The sequence below is a fragment of the Castanea sativa genome, chromosome 2, assembly GCF_040712315.1.
Source record: "Castanea sativa cultivar Marrone di Chiusa Pesio chromosome 2, ASM4071231v1".
Lineage (NCBI taxonomy): Eukaryota > Viridiplantae > Streptophyta > Magnoliopsida > Fagales > Fagaceae > Castanea > Castanea sativa.
Genome location: NC_134014.1, coordinates 50,581,456 through 50,603,693, shown reverse-complemented (window position 1 = coordinate 50,603,693; position 22,238 = coordinate 50,581,456). Strand labels below are relative to the sequence as shown.

General features: G+C 36.5%; 2 protein-coding genes across 2 annotated transcripts; both read right to left on the bottom strand.

Annotated features, from left to right (window-relative positions):
• Nucleotides 1-8,094: 8,094 nt before the first annotated feature.
• On the bottom strand, nt 8,095-8,595 carry LOC142625480 (uncharacterized). Its single transcript, XM_075799127.1, has one exon. It carries the CDS (start codon nt 8,593-8,595, stop codon nt 8,095-8,097), a length of 501 nt encoding a protein of 166 aa, XP_075655242.1.
• Nucleotides 8,596-13,646: 5,051 nt separating this feature from the next.
• LOC142623642 (DNA-directed RNA polymerases II, IV and V subunit 6A-like) lies at nt 13,647-18,869 on the bottom strand. The gene is made up of 7 exons (XM_075797085.1): nt 18,732-18,869; nt 17,150-17,276; nt 14,948-14,981; nt 14,685-14,854; nt 14,552-14,603; nt 13,979-14,046; nt 13,647-13,801 (listed from the first exon to the last, which is right to left on the bottom strand). The coding sequence occupies exons 2-7, from the start codon at nt 17,182-17,184 to the stop codon at nt 13,732-13,734; spliced, it is 429 nt and encodes a 142-aa protein (XP_075653200.1). The 5' UTR covers nt 17,185-17,276; nt 18,732-18,869; the 3' UTR covers nt 13,647-13,731.
• Between the last annotated feature and the right edge of the window lie 3,369 nt (nt 18,870-22,238).

The window sequence follows — 22,238 nt, the reverse complement described above, 5'->3', positions numbered from 1 at the left end:
GTTGGGTAGCTGCAAAATAAATGTATTCATCAATTGCTATTTTTTTTTTTTTTTTTTGCTGAATGTATTCATCACTTGCTCTTACTATTGTTTAAAAGCATTCACAGTATCAATAAATGACATACCGAAAAATGTTTCTATGAATTACACTTTTTTCTTTTTTCTTTTTTTTGATCAGTGAATTACACATTTTAAAAGAACAAAAAATTTCTTTTCTACTTTCTATAAATGTAGTCAGCTAGTGAGCTACCAAGCTTGCATCATGGCTTTAATCATCACCTGCAATAAAAGCTGACAGCCTAGCATTTTATTTTGAGAAGACGGAAAAGATGACTCAAAAGATGGTCACGAGAACAATGCCTTTCTAAGAAAAATTTAAAACATGGTTTAATCCTATGACATCTCTCTCTAGCTCTGAAGAGAAACCTTCGTTTGATTTGTATGCTATCCCGTGACTGTAGAAAGTTAGCTAGAAAGAAGAATTGGTGTCTTTCTTTTATCGGTTGCGTATATAAAGGTCACGTAGAGAGGAAACTCATTATCAAAATAGAATTAAAAGTAGCTTACAAACAATCTTTGAGCCGCTACATTAAGAAAAAGATTATTAATCCAGTTGTACCTCGTTAAGTTGCACGAATCATGGCAGTTTCATTTGAAGCTTTAGCGATGGCAGGCGTGGATTATCTTGAATTTGCTGCGGGTGCTGAAGATCAATGGGAACAGGAATTGCTGCAGACTCCACCCCATTTATTAGTAGAAGAAGAGGAAGGAGGAGAAGACGTCAGAAGAGGCAGTAGTTTTGCCTTTCCAAACACACATATCTTCCCAAGACACCATTCAAAAGATTATACCGATGATGAAGATGAAGATGAAGATGATAGGGTGACCATAACAAGTCAACCAAGAATAGGCCTGGGAGAAACTATAGATAACAGGATTCATAAATGGTTGAGGTCAATAAGATTAATGGTGACAGCCATTATAAGGTTATTGACAATGATAAGGATGGACGTGGAGAAAAGGGTCAAGTCCTTTTTATTTTGGTTATGACAAGTTGAATTTCGGATTATCTTAGTTCAATATGACACTAGCTCGGAGGTGAATGCAGTTTTGTATTCAGCCTGCATTTATTCAGCTTACTGTGCATCCAGTTTAGGACTTTTCCTTTTATCATTCTTTTCAAATAGTTGACGGGATTTCTTGTTGTGTCTTAGTTGTGATTTTGGTGCGATTGTGAAGAACCTCTAAATTGATGAATAGTGTAATCTTGTTTACTGGTGGTTGTAATTATAAAATAGTGTGGTGCATACAATATTAATGTTTTTTTTTTTTTTTTTTGTTTGGTAAGTAAAATATCATTGAACAGGAAGCCCAAATGAGGGCAAAGACAACAAAGGGGGAACCTGCCCATTAGAATCCTCACAAAGAGCCCAAGAAGGGATGGATATATGAGATGGGTTGGGGTCTCCAAGTTGAACAAAAAGATGCCCAAAAAGCAATAGAATGGGCTAGGCCATTAGAGGCTCTATGACAAAAAGTAAATATAACTTGAGAAAAGCAGGGAAGGAGGAGCTGAATATCAGAGATGATCGATCTAAGGTCCCAAAATGGAGTGGAATTAGGAGCTTTAATTGAGTCAATTACAATCTTTGCATCGCCTTCAAAAATGACAGATGGGAACTGGAGGTTGGCTACTGAAGAAACAGCAAGAAGGGCTGCTTTAGCTTCGACCCAGGCGGGGGAGGAGACAAATTCTTTGGCTGTGAAGACTGAGATAATATGTCCATTAGAGTCATGACAAACTGCAAAAGGAAAGGAAGCACTCAAGGTGATGGCAGCATCAAAATTGAATTTAACCCAACTAGGAGGAGGAGGTTCCCAAGCGGCTATGGTAGGTTGCAACAAAATAAACATTTTATATTTTATTAAAACGATATGCAAAGATAAACATTAGCTTTAACTGTTTCACTGTATTTTTAAGTTTACATTCATGTGTTTCTTATAATTGCCAAGAATGGGAAATCAATTTCTGTGGACATGTGATATTGATCAAATCCCTTTTCTTTATCAAAAACTAAGGGCCATTTGGTAATATTACTAGTTGTTCTAGTAACATTGTTTTTATTTTTTTTGAAATATGTGTGGATAAAAAAATATATAAAAATACGTGTAATATTATTTAAAAATTAAAAACATGTATAAACGGCCGGTAATTCTTTCTAGCTCTGTATGTACAGTTTGATGCATATCTTGACCCTTGATATTAACTTTACAAAAAGTAGTTCTTTGTTTTTTTTTGACCAAACACTTCTCAAAGGCAAAAAAAATATGAAATAGTAGTTTAATTTGGTACCGAAGCTCCATTCTAGAGATAGTCCTCGAGTTGCAACATAAGTTTCATATTCCATTCAAGCCCTAAAATTCATCCGTGATTCTCATTGGAAACTGGTATAAAAAGATTTTAAAAAGGGATATAGGGATGAGAGAGAGAGAGAGCTTAAAATGTTTTATATCATTATATTACTGTAAATAAATTGCCATGTTTTCTAAAATACCATGGGTTATCTTGGCTTTAGGTTATCATACTATATGCTATAATATATTCCCTTCATGTGCTCATTATAACATATAATTTATAATAGCAAAGATGTAACTATTTATGGTTTTCATTGTTGAAGTATGTTCTCAAGCTAAACTACGTCGATTCTTTTGTTGTTTCTCTCTTTCAAACTTTCTCTAGACTCTAAATTTCTTCATTTTATTCTTTCCATTTTATTATAGGATAAGTAATCATTTATTATGGTATTAAAGCAAATGATTTTGAGTTCAAGCCCTCTACTTTGTCTATGGTCTACATTCTCTCCTATGAAGTAAAAAATTCACATGTTTTGTCTCACTTATTGTGAGGAGTCTAGCTAGGACTCTGGGCCTTACACGTGAATGGGATTCTATGTCCGCATGAGTGTTACAATAGCATATAAGTGATTAAATTAACTATTTATTAACGACTTAAGCTTTTAGGATTAATTTAGTCCATTAAAGTTTATTTCTATTGGTTTTTTTGTTTAAAAATATAAGTTGGGTAAAAATACAATTGTACCTTATAAAAGTGAATTGAAGTTTAAAAAAATTATATATAACCAATAAGCTAAATTAGAAAGAAAAAGAAATCCAGAGTCTAGACGTACGAATTGTAGAAGGAAAATGTTACAAAACTTCACATTAAAGTCACTGTATACAAAACGTCGGATTACAAGGCTTTGAAGACAAGAAATTGCACATGATAGGTTGACGAAACAAATTATTGGGTCAAATTTTAACAAGTTGCAATGATCACAAGCAATATTGAGACTTCTGCGCTTGACCAATGAAGAAAATTCAACCCCAAATGTCGCTCTCAAAGTATCTTCCTGAGTCTTGACAATTACAATAGAGAGGTTTTGAATTTCCCATTCAAACAGCTTTTCGTGTAAAGTGTAAACATCATATATATATATATCTCAGTTTTTCAAAGTCAAAATCCTATTTTGTTAGTCTTCTCCGATGTATTTGTTCTCTGAAACTACCTAAGCTATATTCATATCTAGTCTGGTTCCAATTTAAGATAACAGAACCATTAAAAAGAGTGTTCAATCTGTATACATGGTCTAATGTTGTGGAAAAGGGTACATTGTGCATATTTTTTTACATACAAATTAAGAATCAGAGATTATTTATAGCTTCATACATGTTAATCATATAGGTGTGCCAAAATTTAATATATCAAAGCAATTATATAGATTTTTAAAGAGATTATATATACCAAAATTTAATACTTCATGTGTCCATTTGAGATCCGGTTATTTTGCTGAAATTGAAAACTTTTACTAAAATTACCGCAGATAAAGGTAAAAGTTAACTGAAATAGTACAGTAAGACCAATAAATAATATAAAAAGTGTAATAAAATCTATAAATAGTAACAAAAATAAACTAAATAGTAAAATAAATTGGCAAAATAATTTTTGCCAAACCGAGGTGGAATCTCCGGTTTTGCCAAGTTTGTGATATATGTCTTTCATTACGTGTGTACTGACAAGAAGTTTAATCTCTCACATTAGATGCAGACGCCAACTGAATACCAGTGTTTGACCTGTATAATTGCACTTAGTCATATTGTTTTCACACATGCATACACTCGTGCATATTGCATGACCTTTCCAATTGATAAGCCTCAGAGAGAGATCAATATAAACTTGGTAATGAAAAGCCCGTGATATTCTTCCTATTATCTACAACCTCTTTTGGAAGAAAGTTTATATTCTATTCTATTTTGGTATCTCCCAAAATAAAGTTCTATTTTCAAAATTAATAAATAAAATTTTTATCTTAGTATTAAATTTATTATAAAAAGTAAATGTCATCCCTTTTTTTTTAATAGCTTAAATTAATGAGAATAGTTTTAAAAAATTTTACATTTTTAACTTACAACTTAAAATGTTGGATTTTCTAAGGACGACCAACATTTCGTTGTTTCGCCATTACTTTTGGGTTTTCTTTTCATGAATAAAATAAAATCAAACCTATAAAACATACTCCTATACAATTCAAACACTATCACGGACGGAGCCAAAACTTTGAGTTAGGGGGGAGCGGCTTTACTGTTGACTGTGTGCAGCAGTTTCAACCTTTAACTTTGTTACAACTTAGCTACTAAGATTTTTTATTTTTGTGTGGGTAAGAAAAAAATTATTTTTGTTTATAATTTTTTAAAGGGCATGGTTGTTTATTTTGGATAAAATTGATTAATTGAGCTTAATTTTTTTAGTTTTACTATTGGTAATTTTGTTGTTGAGCTATTTTTTTGGGTTTGTATATTTTTGTTATAGATTTTAGATCTATAAACTTTTTTATGGTCAGAAAATGCTAGAACTACAAGCTTTTTTAAAAAAAAAAAAAATTACTAATATAATATGTCGTTATTGATAAGTAAAAAAAATTATATAAATGGTGGGCTCATTGTGGGAACCAATAATAATTTGTTACTAAAACAGTTTGTAAAAATGTTGTAACAAAGCTTGTGAGTATAGTATTATGTTTAAAAGAATCAATAATACTGTTTAAGGGAAACAAAAATGTAATTTTATATAACAAAATTGCTAAAATTAATTCACATATATATAATAATATTTAAAAATAATATTTGGGGGGGGGGGCTACTACAATACATTAGTTGAGATTTTTTTTTTTAATGATCCCAAAAATAAAGTAGGGGTATAATATGAAAATTAGTAAACTAGTGGCTTCTAATTTTAGAAACAAGGCAATATTTTGGGTCATCCCAAAATGAAATACAAGACCAACAATTTGGGATAGAGGAAGTAATAAATTGTATAGCTACTCACGTTTTATTCATGTGTTAATAGTTAGTTATTAGAAGATTAGGCCGTTACTAGATTATGTTAGTTTGTTAATTATCCTCTATTTTGGGAATATGTATTAGTACCACAAAGCCTTAATCCCAATGACGTTCATTGCGACATCAAATCTTTGAGGTTGTTCCTTGGAGTCGGTCAGAGGTACTAGTGTTTGTTGTTTGTGAAGAGTTTTATATAGAAAGAGTTCAAAAGTTATGAAGCAATAAGTTCAACTATTGGTAATGTCCAAAGACAAAAGTTTAAGATGCTCTGGTAGAGATTGAAGGTGAGGAGGGAGAAGAGCGGGAACCAGTTGAACGTCCTCGTAAAATATATACCTTAAAAATGTATAAATTTTCAAAACTATTCTCATTAATTTAAGCTATAAAAAAAGAATGACATTTACTTTTTAAAAACAAGACAATATTTTGGGTCATCTCAAAATGGAATACAAGACCAACAATTTGGGACAAAGTAATAAACTGTATAACTGGGAGAAAATATTAAAATAACATTAATTTTCAAACAATATAATTAGTAGTTAAGTTTTACAAACTATATTTTTTACTAGCATCTCGAGTCTAAAAGACTCGATTTTGGGGCTATAAATCGAGGCTTTAATGCTCGATTTTTATGGTCTGATTCTGTCTGATGTGGCATTTTTTCCACGTGGCGACTACTTGGAAATCGAGTCTCTAAGACTCGATTCACAACCAAAAAAAATTTCCTCTGCCTCCATCCATTCCCAGAGCAAAACCCACCGCAAAAAAAAAAAAAAAAAAAAAAAAAACACACTCAGCCCACCAGGGGCGCACGGCCTGGGCGCGTGGTGGCCTGGGTCGAGCGCCCAGGCAGCGCGCCCAGGCCGCGCGACCCAGGTGGGCTGAGTGTGTTTTTTTTTTTTTTTTTTTTTTTTTTGCGGTGGGTTTTGTTCTGTGGATGGAGGCAAAAAAAATTTTGGTTGTAAATCGAGTCTTAGAGACTCGATTTTCAAGTAGTCGCCACGTGGAAAAAATGCCACATTAGACAGAATCAGACCATAAAAATCGAGCATTAAAGACTCGATTTATAGTCCCAAAATCGAGTCTTTTAGACTCGAGATGCTAGTAAAAAATATAGTTTGTAAAACTTAACTACTAATTATATTGTTTGAAAATTAATGTTATTTTAATATTTTCTCCGTATAACTGCTCACGTGTTAGTCATGTGTTAACAATTAGTTATTAGAAGATTGGGCAGTTACTAGATTCTATTAGTTTGTTAATTACCCTCTGTTTTGGGAATATGTATTAGAGCCTATAAATACCATTATCTGAATCAATGAGAAATGACAATAATGTGAGAGAACTCAGAAGCAAGCAATAATGTCTATTGAAGCTCTAGCAATGGCAGGTGCCGATTATGCAGAGTGTGGAATTCACCTTAAAGACAAGGAGAGAAGTGCATGGGAACAGCCACCACCATATTTGCGGGCTGATGAGCAAAGTTCTAACTTTGGAAATGTGAAAAAGGGTGCTGACATATTAATTGTTGACATGTGCAGTGGGCAACAAAAGAAGCAAGCATGCACGAAAGGGCTGAAGCATGTCACAAATAACAAAAACGTCATTTAAAAATGAGAGATTTAATGTATTAGTAGTGTGAAAACTGTGATATTGTACACATGTACGTACGTACGTATGTATGTTAGGTTTTAGATTAGCAGGTTCAATGACAATGTAATAATCAATAAGTCTGTAATATGTCATTCAATGTTCAAGAATGAATTATATACATGTAGTTAAAAGAAATCATTTTGTCTGAATTTCGATTACCTTTCAATCAACTCTCGATCGATCAAACTAGATTTCAACAGACTTTCAGTATCTTCTTGATCGATTGAAAGATGATTTTCAATTGATATTCGACAACAACTCAATCAATCGAAATTCATTTACTCTTTTTTTTTTTTTGACACGTTTTAATGAGGTTGGTGTTGTGCTCTTATTAAACCCTATTTGTTATGCCTATACAAAGACTTTTATACACATCTTTCAGTGCAACTAAGGCCAGAAATCAAAGAAACGAAAGAGAACATCCAAACCTCTATTTTGTGATCTCTTGAATTCATCATGACTGTTGAGGTAGATTTTTTGAGAGCAACACATATTGAACATCAAAGCTTGAATCTTTCAACCCGTGAGTACAGAGAGCATAGAGACTTATATCTTCAACGGTATTGTTGAGTGATCAAAGAGTTGAAATCACAGAGCCTTCATCCCAGTGACATTCATTGCAACATCAAATCTTTGAGGTTGTTCCTTGGAGTCGGTCAGAGGTACTAGTGTTTGTTGTTCATGAAGGGTTTCATATAGAAAGAGTTCAAAAGTTATAAAGCAGTAAATTCAACTATTGGTAATGGCCAAGGACAAAGGTTTAATTTCAACTACTAGTACTAGGTAATGTCTAAGGACAAAAGTTTTTTATTCAATCTGTAACTCCTATTCCTATAATGAATTGTCTTAATTGTTTTTCTTTTGGAGATATCTTCTATTGATTTTCCGCTGCGTCACCATATATATCATCTGTTCCCAAGTTTTTATTGCTTTTATTATATTATTTTAAGCTTTGGTAACTTGTTGTTTTGTAGTTTATAATCTTGTAATTGTGATCAATGATCACATATCTAGCTTTTTTTTTTTTTTTGAAAGATGACCTTGTCATTCAATCCGACAAATGCAAGGAATCAAAGTACAAAGCTTCTTCAACTGGTGGGGGGTATCCTCCATCCAGATCATGTCCTTTGTAACATTTTTCGCATATCTAGCTAGCAAGTGTGCCACAGAGTTAGCATCCCGATTTACATGACTAACATAAACCCATCTAAAACCAGTCGCCATCCACTGGATGTCATGAACTATATGGCCAAGCCGAGACATATTAGGTCCAGGAGACGAGAGAGAAGTCATAACCGCTGCATTATCACCTTCGATGACCAATTCTGAAAATCCTATATCAACGGCAAACTCTACTGCTCGTCTGCATGCTAGTGTTTCTGCCTCTTCGCTATCCTCAACTGGTGGCCCTTTTGCGGACAAAGCTGCCATTACCTCTCCCTTCCCATTTCGGATTATAGCTCCAACTCCTGAGCAATTCAACTCCTTAAATATTGCAGCGTCAATGTTAAGCTTGAATGCTGGCTCCGGAGGGGCTTTCCACATATTTGCACTCGACCTTGGCAGGTGGGTGTACAACTGGTCCTGGGATCGTTGGAATTCGCTGAGGTAGTCCCACGCCCTCTTATTAAGCCATCTCGGGTCTCTCAACTTTCCTCCATGAATTACCGTGTTTCTTTGGTTCCAAATCAACCAAGACTGAACCAGGAAGAGTTCAAACTCGGTTGTGGTTAAACGAATTAGCAGTTCATGGAAATCTTCGGGACAATGTATCAATTTGGAGAAATCTTCGGTGTACTTTAGTGGCAACACACCAATAGAGCAGAAGAATTGGGTCAAAGAGTCTTTGGGGGTGAAGGAGGTGGGTCGATTTGAGACGTATCTGGGTTTGCCTACATTGGTGGGGAGAGCAAAATATCATTCCTTTGCCTACCTTAAAGATAGAGTATAGAAAAAGCTCCAAGGGTGGAAGGGTAAGATGCTATCTAGAGTTGGAAAGGAGGTGTTAATAAAGGTAGTGACTCAATCTATCCCCACGTACTCCATGGGGGTATTTCAATTACCCAAGAAGCTATGTGATGAACTTGATGCTATGTGCGAGAAATTCTAGTGGGGGCAAGAAGGGGAGGAGAGAAAAATCTATTGGAAGAGCTGGAATAAACTAACCGAAGCAAAGAAGATGGGAGGGATGGGATTTAGAGACCTAGCTTCTTTCAATCTGGCCATGCTGGCAAAGCAGGGATGGGAGGCTAATTCAGCAGCAAGATTCTTTGATGTTTAAGTGCCTTAAAGCCAGGTATTTCCCACGGAGTCACTTTCTGGATGCGTCAGCGTCGGCCTCACCTAACTGCTCTTTTGTGTGGTGGAGCATAACGGCAGCTATTCCAATCCTAAAATTTGGCTGCTGTTGGAGGGTTGGAGATGGAACCAAAATTAGAGTCTATACGGACAAGTGGATTCCGAATTATCCAACAAATGGAGTATTGTACCCAATGAGCGAGGTGGAGAGCAATTGGTATGTATCGGACCTTATCAACCAGGAACAGAGAGTGTGGAGCTGTGAAGTCAAAGGCAACTTTCCACAGTGAAGATGATGATGCTATTCTCAGAATTCCCCTAAGTCACAGACAAATATCAGATGTAATTATATGATTACACACAAAGAAGGGTGTCTATTCGGTTAAGTCGGGCTACCATGTGGCGAGACAACTCCAAAAAAGTGATGGGTGGGCAGAAACTTCAACGGGTCCAATTGGAGCTCAGGTGTGGACAAAACTATGGAAGCTAAATGTGCCTAACAAAATTAAGGTGTTTGGGTGGCGAGCCTGTCAAAACATATTGCCAACCCTTGCTAATCTTAGGCAACGGAGGATCATTGAAGAGGATGGGTGTGTCTTCTGTTCAGGCGGGTCCGAAACAGGGGTCCATGCGCCGTGGGAGTGTGGTGTAGCAAGGGATGTGTGGGCGGGTAGCTTGGTTCGGTTGCAGAAATGGAGGTCAGGCCAGCTTGATGTCCTTCAGCTATTCCATGAACATATCTAGCTTAATTGGTAGTAAATTGATAATTTCGCTGCATAGTAATACTTAGTATCCTAACTGATCCTTTCGGTATAAAAATTAAATTTTCATGAAATGACATCAATTTCACGATAAATAAATAGGATCTTACATAGTTACATCAAGTAAGTTGAGCCTTTTTTAATTTGCATCTTCCTTTTGTTTATGAAAATTCTTAATTATATTGACCCTTATTTTTCATTGCCAACTATCCCAATAGAAAGAGGTCCACGCATTGATAATTTTTTTTATCATTTTCATAATAAATTATAGTGGTTATTAAAATTAATTTTTTGTATAGTAAACTTAAGATTTGTTGTGAAAGTATTGTAAAATGCTATTTTTTGAATTCTAAACATAAGTCTCATTCGGTCTTTTGAGTTTTAAGAACAAAACCCTCAGATTTATTTAATTTTCCAAGATTGTAATTCTTTTCTTTCTAAAATTAAAAAAAATAAAAAATAAAAAATAAAAAGAAGAAGAAGCTCTTAGTTCTTTTAACCAGATGACTAATCTTCTTCTTCTTCTTTTTTTTCGTAGTTTACTTCTATTGGAAGGGTTTTTAATTTTGAAACTTTGAAGGATAATATAGATTTCAATTCTTTGTCTCCCAGTAAAACTAAAATATCAATTCTAAAACCCTATTTTGTCATTCTTTAAAAAGATAAATAAAAAATTATGAACTTTCTATACTTTGGGGTCTAATATTACTATTTTATTTTAATATTAATATTTATAATAGTTACATATTTATGTATAAATTTATTATCGGCTACTCAATTAAAAAAAAACAATTTAAATGATTAATTATTGAACAAATGATGGTTAAATAATGAACCGTTATATTAATTCTTGGCGAAAATACTATTTTGATCCTTACATTTTAGAGTCACGGTCAATTTGATCTCTACATTTTGATAACAGTCAATTTGGACCCTGTTATTTTTAAATTGCAATCAATTTAGTTCCTATTATTAACTGTTAACGGAAAATGTCTAGGTGGCAAACGGTGTGCATTGTTGGCACACTTAAAACTAATGTGGCTGTAAAATAATAATAATAATTTACCACATCAATATCTGAATTTAAGAAAATTAATTTATTAATATTAATTAATTAAAAACCAAAAATAAATCAAAGTTCAGATTTGGGAAATCTTTAACATAGATGAAGATGAAGCCTGAAAAATTATAACCCAAATCAACATTTAATCAACCACAAGTCCCCTCTCTTTATCCATTTCATCAAAAAAAAAAAAACCACGAGTCCCTTCACTTTGGTCTGATCCAAGAACCTATTAGGGAGTAATGAATCTAAATTTGGGTCAAGTGGTGGCGAAGACTCTTTGCTTTGGTCCTTTGTAGGTGGACTCCGAACTACCCACAATGTTAGGAGCTTTGCTAGTTGCTAATGATGGCATGAGGGGTGCTTGGGCAGCATTGGGCCAATCACATGGCTTCATGTTTTCTCAACACACTCATGGTTCCTCATGCCTAACTAGTGATGCTCTTAATGACTCTTCGAAGTGGACCTACCAAGTGGACCTACCCAGTCTCCCTACTCGAGTTGGATCGATAAGCAGTGATGAGGGGCAGCATATGGAGGCACCTTACTCCACATAATGCCCCAAGGCCATGGCAAAGGTGAGCCATGGTGGACAAAGATGATTTTGATAATGATGGGCAGCAACAGGTGGTGCCGATCCTATGTGATGGTGCATGACATTGGTGGCTTAGTTGTCGATTCCTTGTGTGTGGGCTTGGTGGCTTGAGTGCAAGGTAAGGCTGGACTACTGTGATGATTAAATGTTGTGTGCAAGGCATTAGGCTGGATGAGGCTGGCTGAATGCATGGACAAGTGCTAGTGGGCTGATAGCAGTTACTTTGTGTGCTGCATGTGGGCATGCTGTGTGGGCTGTAGTGCTAATGAGAAGCCTTGAGCATGGGCCAAGCCTCCCAAAATGTGTGGGAACATGTTGTGTGGGTTGCTGGAGAATGGGCTGAGGGCCCATGATTTGCTGAGACATGGGTTGTGCATGTGCAATGACAGTTACCAAGCAGTTACTAGGCAATTCCTAGCTTTCTAGATGTTCAGACCTGCTGTGTAGGGGTTGGAAACGTGGAGAGCAGGCCAACACAGCATCAGTTGAAAGTGTCCTAAGTCAAAACACAAGTGGCAGATTGTCTAAGACCCAAGCTGTTACTAGGTAGTAACTGCCATAGCAGTTAATTTTGTGTATTTAAGCCTAAGGCTGTTGAGGGTGTCAACAGCAGAGTGTATTTGGCCTTGGGAAAATTCTGTGTAATTCTCTAGACTTGCAAAAGAGTTTCTTTTGTACTTGAGATTAAGGAATAAAGGTTAGGGGTGGGTCCCCTATAAATATTGTGTGTATTGTGTGTTTGAATGTCCCTATATAATCTGTTCTAAGTGTTATTGCAATGAGTGTGTGATGTTGGCTGAGACTAAGTCAAGGACTTAAGGCCATCACAACTAGAAAATTTGAGTGAAAAATTAACCCTATGACACACAAGAACCTTTGCTCACTTCTCTCTACCCTTACAGCTAAATCCTTCAACCACTCCTTTGAGAACAATCGTAAGCTTCCAAAGCACAAAAATAAACAATCGTAAGCTTCCACAGCACAAAAATACAACACTTCCATTCAGTTGTATGTCTAGCCATTTTAAATATTCCACCTCGTCAATCATTTGAAGCAATCAATGGTACATCACAAAAGATTGGTGGGGTGGGATCATTGGGACACAAAGTCCATTGTGATTCCAATAGATTTTAGTATATGAGTTTCAAAGGTTGATTTGGGTTTTGATTTTTCCAAGTTCATGTTCAGGATTTTCCAAAATCTGAACTCTTTTTTTTGGGGGGTGGGGGTGGGTTAGTTTTTATTTTTAATTTTTGTAGAATTGATAAGTTAATTTATTTTAATGCAGATGCTGATTTGGCAATTTATTAATATTATTTTAGCAACCATATCAACTTTAAACGTGCCAACAATTCACATAGTTTGCCACCTAGACATTTTCCGTTAGTACTTAACAGTAGGAACCAAATTGACCACGACTTGAAAATAACAAGGGTCAAATTGACAGTTAACAAAATGTAAAAACCAAATTAACCATAATAATAAAATGTAAAGACCAAAATAATTTTGCCTTAATTCTTTGGAGAGTACGGTTTTGACTTTTGAATTTGATTATTGCAGATTTGCAAGCATATAATAATAATAATAATAATAATAATAATAATAACAGGTAATTATTGGGTACTCTACTCCCCCTCGCACATGAATTGTAGGTCATACCATAAATTTAATTTAGAATCCACAGTTGTATAAGAGAAGGGAGTAAGAATTTGTAGTACTCTCAAAGTATTCAATAAATGTCAAATAATAACAACTACATCACTATTAAATGTGAGTTATGTACGAGATTTACACACTTAGGATCAGTAGTCTGAAGTTAAACCAGCATTTTTTTTTTTTTTTTTTTTTGGGTGGGGTGGGGGGTGGGGGGTGGGGGGGGGGGGGGGGGGGGGGTGTGTTGAAGCAAGGAGCTACAAACTTGAATTCACATCATACAGAACTCCCATAGTCTAATTAATGACCGATCAATCGCCACCCACTTGCCTCTTCCATGAGTCTTCCACAATCAGTTCATCAACTCCCCAGTCTTCATAACTGTTAAAATTCATAAAACCAAGTAAAACGAATAAGCATATATCGGGCACACATATATCAGACACGTGCCCGAAAAAAGATAGCTCTCACATAGTAGCACAATTGTCAAATAATTTTTCTTAGCTTTACAACATTAAGTGCTACAAAATTTCAGAAACTTCGAAATAAGAACCTCACCTTCCATCCGGCAGGTAGCGGCGGATGGTGAAAGGTATTTTCCGCTCTCGAAGCTCCTTCATTGCAATCTGAAATGTATGAATAAGGTGTCACTAACTGCTTCTAATACAAACACACCCCAAATAAGATCATAAGAATTTTGACTATTAAAATTTTTCCATTCTTTTCTAGAAACATAATAGATTACAACACACAAGGTAAACTCCTCTTTATCATCCTGAAAAAGTGAAGCTATCACCTATTCTAGACCAGACCTTTGTAGATTAAGAGTGGTGGAATATGAGTAGATGATTTAACTAACTGCCAAGTCTAATATAGATGTCCTACTCTATTTCATGACACTAAAGAGAACTTCTTGTATGTATTCTCTGACCAAAAATTAGTGACAAAAGAACCAACAGTCATTTCATAAATACAATGGGTTGGAGGTTTGATAGCAGCATTCCTTGGGTTTGGCAGGGGGTATCCTGACTAATCAAGGTCCATTTGCATACATAAGCAGAAAGAAAATGAGAAGAATGAAAAGGAACTGCATTTAAAATGTCATTTAACATGGCTTTTAGAGAATCTAACCTCAAGTGGGTCAGTTTCACCCTCCAACTCGACCATCACAGGTGCATTCATACTGCACAGAGAAAGGGATACATTATGGAATCCACCCAAATTGGTCAGCATAAATTAGACTGTAAGTGCAAACAAAGAAAACCTGATCTGCAGAGCACGGGTACCCAATATTCTGGCACGCTCATATTTTGTCATGTACTTTGAGGTCTTACGCGGACATTCAACTGGTTCCTGCTCTTCTCTCTCCTCACCTTCAATCTCTACCGGAGCATCTTCATTGGCATTGTTCTCTAAATCCTCCTCTGCACCTTCCTGTCCATCATTTATCCAATATGTTAGTCAATTTGTTTTAAAAAACATACATTCAGTTCATCATATGCTTTCAGGAAGCAAATCAATGTCTACCTCGATCTCAGGCTCTGGGGGCTCATCCTCATATCTGCAGCAAAAAATTTCATAAGACACCTTTTAACAGGTTTATAAAAAATTACAGGTCTAGAATTAGATATTTGAGCCACCAATGCCAAGCATAGAATCATACAGAACAGTAAAAATTACTGCAAGGAATCAATTGAGTTTCAACTTCCAAGGGACAAACATTTGAGTGATCATCTTTAACATGGTGAATTTCCTCACAAGCTAAACAACTATGATACAGCAAGATTTTTGCTAATTTTAGATAGATTTCAGACAATCATTAAATTAAGAAAAAGATACTCCTAGAGGCCAGGCTAGCAGATTAATTGGACCTATAGACTAGGAACCAAAAGAGAAAGCAAGCAAGCCACTCTTTAGGACAGCATTTACAAAAGCCCATTTAAAGCATTTGAATTGGAACTTTTATGGGCCGGTGGCAACTGAATAACTTTAATCCAACCCCTTTTTTTCAAAACCTGCTTTGTGCCCTTCCATATTCTGACTACCGGTGTACCCCTTGGAGTAACATTCTCTACCTAATGCTATATTGACATGGTGATAAACATCCTTCCAAGATTACCCTAACTATCTTAACCAAAAGGAGCCCAAATTCCCATAACAATCATTTTGAAGTTCTTTTGCACAAACCATATCATAATCTGTGGGTATCACAAGCAGTGTAGTCAAAGGCAAGCCGGGCACTCGCCTAGGCGCCCGGGCGAGGCAAGGCGCCACTAAGGCGCCTCAAAGGCTCTAAGGCGAGGTGCCTTTAGTGAGGCGCTCGCCTTTAGAGCCTAGGCGAGCAAGGCAACCGCCTTAAGCCATGAAAAAGGCGCTAAGGCGAGAGCCTCAAGTTTTTATTTTTTATTTTTTATTTTTATAGAAGTTTGTTGTGAAACCTATTTTTAGACTATTAATTTCAAAAGGCATGTTATAAAACCTATTGTTAGGTAAATTAATATATAAATTTGTTTTGTAAGACTCATTGTCATATAGAAGCTTATTGTAAAATGTATAGTTAGAACTAACTAATAGAGCCTAAACCATGTTAATCCTATTTTGACATAATTTGATAGACCTAATTTCTTCATGCTACGCATTGAAAAACACTTTATTATAATATTATAATACACTAGGTACATATGATTGAAGTTCTATATGTAAAATAAATATATTAAGAATTTGGCGTCTCGCTGTACTCGGGCTAGCGCCTTTTTGTCGCCTCACGCCTCAGGCGATACAAGGCCTTGGCGCCTCAAGGTCGCCTTTCGCCTTTGACTACCTTGATCACAAGCACCCGCAATTAAGCAGATGGGCACATTAGTTTCATCTCTGCATTAAGTTCCCCACAAAAAGCCAATAAATCAATATTGAGTCTATTCTATCCATAACAGTAACAGTGTTTATCATAAATAATGAATATCAAAAGGCAACAACAACCAGGCAGACACTTGAATCTTTTCTGCCATCTTATCCTATCAAAATCAGCTCTTTGTTTCTTCCTTAATGGATATCAAAAACTTTATACGAAGTGTTTTTTTACAGAAACTTATCAAATTCACCCATTCTTGTATCAAATAGATCACATAATCTATTCTATAATTTCAAGTTTTTAATCCAACCTTCGGCCAACAAACCACGGAAAAGTTTATTCAAGATACAGATTTAACACCAGTTTTTCTTACATATATCTTTTGTTAAACCATTTACTACACACGAAAAAAACAAGTAAATAATACAAAGTTGCCCTCTAGTGTTTGCATATCTCCTTGCTACACAAAAGACTAACAAGTTAAAATGAACGTAACTGTCACATCTAAACACCAAAAATTTGGTCACCATTATATATTAACTTATTTGTTCAATCACTGATAACAATAAAGCAAGCAACTAAATATTTATCCAATTACCCACTATTTTTGGTTGCTCAGAAAACTCAATCTATATGTGTATGTATGTGTGTGTGTGTGTATGTAAATGTATACATATATGTATAGATAGCAAATAATTTTCTTAGGTGACTTGTTTCCTAAAATACAAGACCATCAAAAATTTAAAGGTTTTAATTCATTTTCTAACTCATCTTTAATCAGCGACCAAACAGAATACATAGAAATACAAATCAATGCAAAAATAAACCCTAAAGCGTCTATATATGTGTGCATGTGTGTGTGGGGAGAGAGAGAGAACCCCATATCCAAATCATTGTAATCTTCATCGGCCATTGTTGATTGCTGAAGAATCTTTTCCCTCTACACTTGGCTTTGTCACCAACACTCTTAGTCGAAGAACTAAATAGTATGTAGGACTTGATTACCTGGGGCGTAGAAACGAGCTCGTTCAGTAAAATATTACCTTTTCAACAAGTTCACTACTTTGAAAAAACAGTCAAGATTTAAAATGCAGATATTTCTCAAACATCACTGTAGGAAAATATCTTAGAACTTAAACACAGATACAGAAAGATTTAACAAGACAATACAGTTCCCTATGAGCAATAACACCATAATATTTGAATACTATCACAGAAAAATATCCCTAGGGATTTCTACTTTGGCTAAGTTGTGCGGTCCCCTGGACTAGGACCCCTTCTTTGGTGCGGCTCCCTCTTTTGAACCTAAAGTTGGCCACACTCCGGCCTTGGAATTTACACAAAGTACATTCCCTCTTTGGAGCTACCAACGGTGAACTTCCCTCTTTGGGACTTAGCTATGGTACCGAGCCACTACTCACAACTTGTCTTAGGGTTTCAAAGTCATTTCTCAAAGTGCTCATAACAAGTATGTTTCAAAACTAATCAATTTCACATGCTTCGTAAATCTTTCTAAAACATATACTTTCAATCTCATTATACTTTCCTATCATTGCAAGCAAAGACGAACACATATCAAATCATAAAACATAATGAGCAAATAAGCAGCAAGTATTCAAAGAAACTGTCTCAACATAATAATTTTGCAAAATATTCATAATTACCTTTCTCAAAAAGTCAATAACTTTTTCCAAAAGCAAATCATAGGCAACTTAAACCATATTTAAAACATTCACATACTTGAAATGCGCATCAACACAAGCATATTCATAAAAGATTTAGCTCATCCCACAATATTTTCAAACAAATAAGTATTCAAAATTTTCTTGTAATATCTACTTCTTCATTACATACCTTATGCGTCTCGCAAAACCAACCCCTATACTCCAAAACTCACAAGCTAGAATCTATAAAGGTGAATTCAAAGGTAAAAGTAAAAATCAATACACCCATCAACACATTATACATTTATCATGATAAGGCCATGAACAAGATTAGCCCATATTCCCTATGGATTTAAGCTCTAGCTGGTTCTTACAAAACTTCTTTGAAGCTAATTCCTTTGGTAAACCAACCCTTGTTTCACACACCCATCTCAAGATAACTCAATGAAAAGTAACCTGAACCAAGGGAATCGTATAAACCCAACTCAATGATGGGTGTCCAGCCATTACAACTCCCTAAAATCCACCCCCAAACTCTTCACATTCAACCCATAACAACTCCCAAAATTAAGAGCCCACTCTCTTTGCCCCCATTCAGCCATGGCCCAACCCATTCTTCACACTTGCAACCTCAACATTAATCTCATTTATTAAACAGACATTCTTCAAGTTTAAGGGTTTAGGGGTTTAGGGTTTCAACCCTAAACCCAAACTACTTCAACCCTAAAACGAACCCCAATTCAGGTTTTTCATTCAAAACACACACAGATATAAATTCAAAGGGAGGAAGATTTACCTATTTGGCCGAAAGATCAAAAAATGGTCGCCTAGTTGTGGCTTCTTTGGAGAACGGTGTGGTGCTGTGTGTGAGAAAATGAAAGGAAAGTGATGGAAAGAGAGAGAGAGAGAGAGATTGGCGTAATATGAGGGTTTTAGGCCCAACAAGCCCACTCAAAACTAACCCCTTTACTTGATCTTTTCGGCCCAAATTTATGGTTCTTAATACTTTTTGGGCCCAAGTTTACTTCCTCTTTTTCTGAAGTAACCCCAAGCTTACAAGTTACAGGAGTAAAAGTCATTGGTTAAACTCCCTGGGCCAGCGATTTACCCCATTATGGGCTCACCCATCGCGAACAGTGATTAGTCTCTGGTTGAAAGTTTTGAGGATACACTGTGGGCAACCAAAAAAAAAAAAAAAAGTCATTGGTTTCTTTGACCACAGAAAAAGGTTTTACAAACATCATATTTATAATTAGCTGAATTTGATAAAGAATATTGTCGTGGAATAAAAAATTTAAGGTTGAAGTCTCATCTATTCCAAAAACTTATTAGTGTATTAACTTGATAAAAAGAACAATCATTATTGTAAGGTCGCAATTTATACCTAAACCCAATAATAGAAATGGTATAAGACCAAAGAGCCCAATACAATAAATTTGTAGAGAATGGATTAGAAATCTTGTTTCTAATGAGCTTAGATAACAACAACAGTGGCCCAAGATCACAAAATGATAAGAATAAATTAATTTGTATGATGAAAATTGTCCTCGGACTCAAGCCGAGGAGCTGATTCTTATATTTCTTATTTCCTAAAGATTGATTACAAATATTTAGTCTATAGTGTTTTATCTCCCTCTTTCTCGATCCCTTTTCTCAGGGACCTCTCTCTATTTTATACGTCTTTCTTGTTCTCATTCCCTTCCTCCACGTGTAGGTCTAGATTGCTAGTGCTGATATTTGTCCCATCAGCGTCTTCTGGAAGTCTTTGGGTAGTAATTATAAGACTGAAAATCACTGTTCAGACATCATTTCCTCATTAATGTGGCCAGAGTTTTGGATGCAAAGCATTCAATGTGGTGGCTGCAATAGCTTTCCCTTAGATATTTTATAACTGTTCATTTATTCTGTGTTTTCATGAAACGTATCTTCATCAATGGGACCTTCTGAAAAATTGTTTTGGACAAAAGGTAGTAACATCTGACCGTTGCTTCGTTTAGCCGAGGAGACACCCTTCCTTCGTCTGTCCTCGAACAAAAGAACACCCTCAGACAAAGCCATGGCCCAATATGCGTTTTTGGGCCTTTTATCCCTACAATAGCCCCTAAAACTCTGTTTTTCCCTCCTATCTAAGGAGAAAAGCGGGGTTTTGACTCCGAGCACCAGCTTTCACACGCTTCCTGAACCTCCACACGTGAAAATGTCGCTTCATGTGCTCCATAATTGTTTCTAACACTTCGAAGCCCACAATGTCTCATTAAATGCTCTAGGCGACGCTTTGTTCCCCGTGGGATATAGATCCTACGGTTGGCATTTCTCCTTGAATTTTGAGCGGGATAACTCCCACTCAATCCCTCCCCCTATATAAGACGCCTGGAGGGTCGCAATTTTCCTTGCTTTACAAATTTGTTAGCTCTTAAGAATTCTCAAACTCTCCTGCTTCCAAGAATTTCTCAATTTCCTAATTCTCAAGAAGTTCCTGAAGTGTCCCCTATTCTTATTCTTGTAAGTTTTCACACTCCTAGGTTCTTCTCTCCTCGGCCACTCTTCTCGGCCTTCTAACCTTCACCCCTTTCTCAAAATCATTTTATTCTAATTCATTCAAATAGGTAGATTCAAGGTCCTGGTAGACTCTCCTGCTGGTATGGAGGGCTTTAGAGCCAAATATCACATTCCACAGGGACTCTCCTGCTGGTCCAGATCAGATAGTCACTAATAGGAAAGAATGGGAGGTTGTTATTCCTATGATCAATTTATAGAAGGAGGAATGACACTTCCCATGGGGGGAATAACTCGAGATTACCTGTTCAACCATAAGTTATGTCCTCACTAGTTCGCGCCCAACGTATTTAGAATTCTAGGGAGCGTCAATTCTCTCAATGAGCATATGGGCTTGGGACTCACATAGCACGATGTCGTCCATATGTACGAGTGTCATTCTCTCGCTGACTTGGGGTATTACCTCAAGTCCAGGTCCAACATTGTTAGGCTTGTATCGTGTCTTCCTAAGTCCAACAAGGGCATGAAGGACGACTACCAAATCGCCTCCGGGGAATGGCAAAACGATCTTCACTACCCAACTCAGGAAGGAAAGGCAGGTGGGATACCCTAGGGTTAGGTCCCTTGGCACGGGATTTAGTTTTTTTTTTTTTACTATTTTTTTTTATTCATTCTCCTAGTATTGCATTTTCTTTTAATGACGGATTTCGTTGGTCTGATCATGATTTGCTCCTCGGCTGTCTTTGCAGACAAAAATCACGTAGCGCCTCACCTAAGCCGAGTCAACGTCGCAGGCCTCAACAGAATCTTACGATCCAAGGTGTTTGTGAGTGCAGACAGGCAGTTGAGGGCGGTCCATCTCATTTTGGGTTTTGAACCAATCTTTGACGTCTTCTAGGAGGTGGATCATGCAATAACAGCAGGCAATCCTAGACTATAAAGGACAGACATCTCTAAGGCTAGATTTCTAGCTCACAAGGACGTTGTGCCCGCTAAGTTACCTCTCCCTTTCGCTTTCCCCAAAGTAGCGGTTCCCAGAGAAGAAACTGCTTCTTCACGCTTATCACTCGAGGAGGAAATAGATTAATTCCAACTTGAGGAAGAAGTGGAAGTGCGACTAGATCCCATCAACCTTTTGGATTTCGAGGGCGGACTTGACAAATCCTCAGCAGTTCATTCCCCTACTTTGATAGTCGTCGAGGTAAACAGTGATTCCAAGGAGGAAGGTACGATGGCTCTGAATCCGACGAATGGTTTGAGGGACATCATGGTTGCAAGGCACAAAGGGTCATCATACAAGGATGCCCCTAAGTCCCAACTGCCACTTACGCTTCCTCCCCACCCTCCTCCTCCTACAACCACCACCAGCCTGCTTCCCATGAATAACCTGAAGAAGAAAAGGAAGGAGCTGGACAACAGGGAGGATCTAATTGCAACCGAGGTGCGCCAGCAACGCGTTTGGGCTCCTCGACTGAAGCTGGAAGGCACCTCCATCCCATGGAATTCCTCTATTAGAGAATTCCAAAGAGAGCATTTTGCCTACATTGCTGAAGCTTTGGAGCAACTCATACTCTTGCCAAGAGACCTGGACGCTCTGAAGAACATGAGGCAGCAAGACCTCTTCATGTCGCTGAAGAGAGTTCTCGCCATGGTAAGTTTTTCTATCGCCTCTGTTAGATAAATGCTAGGGCATTCTTTTCATTCTTTATTCTCTTACCCGTTCTCTTTCTCTCCTTTATTGACTCCTCTGTCATTTTTATGGAGGTTATCCAAGAAGTTTTTGTAGCCGAGGAGTAGGTCAAGGATG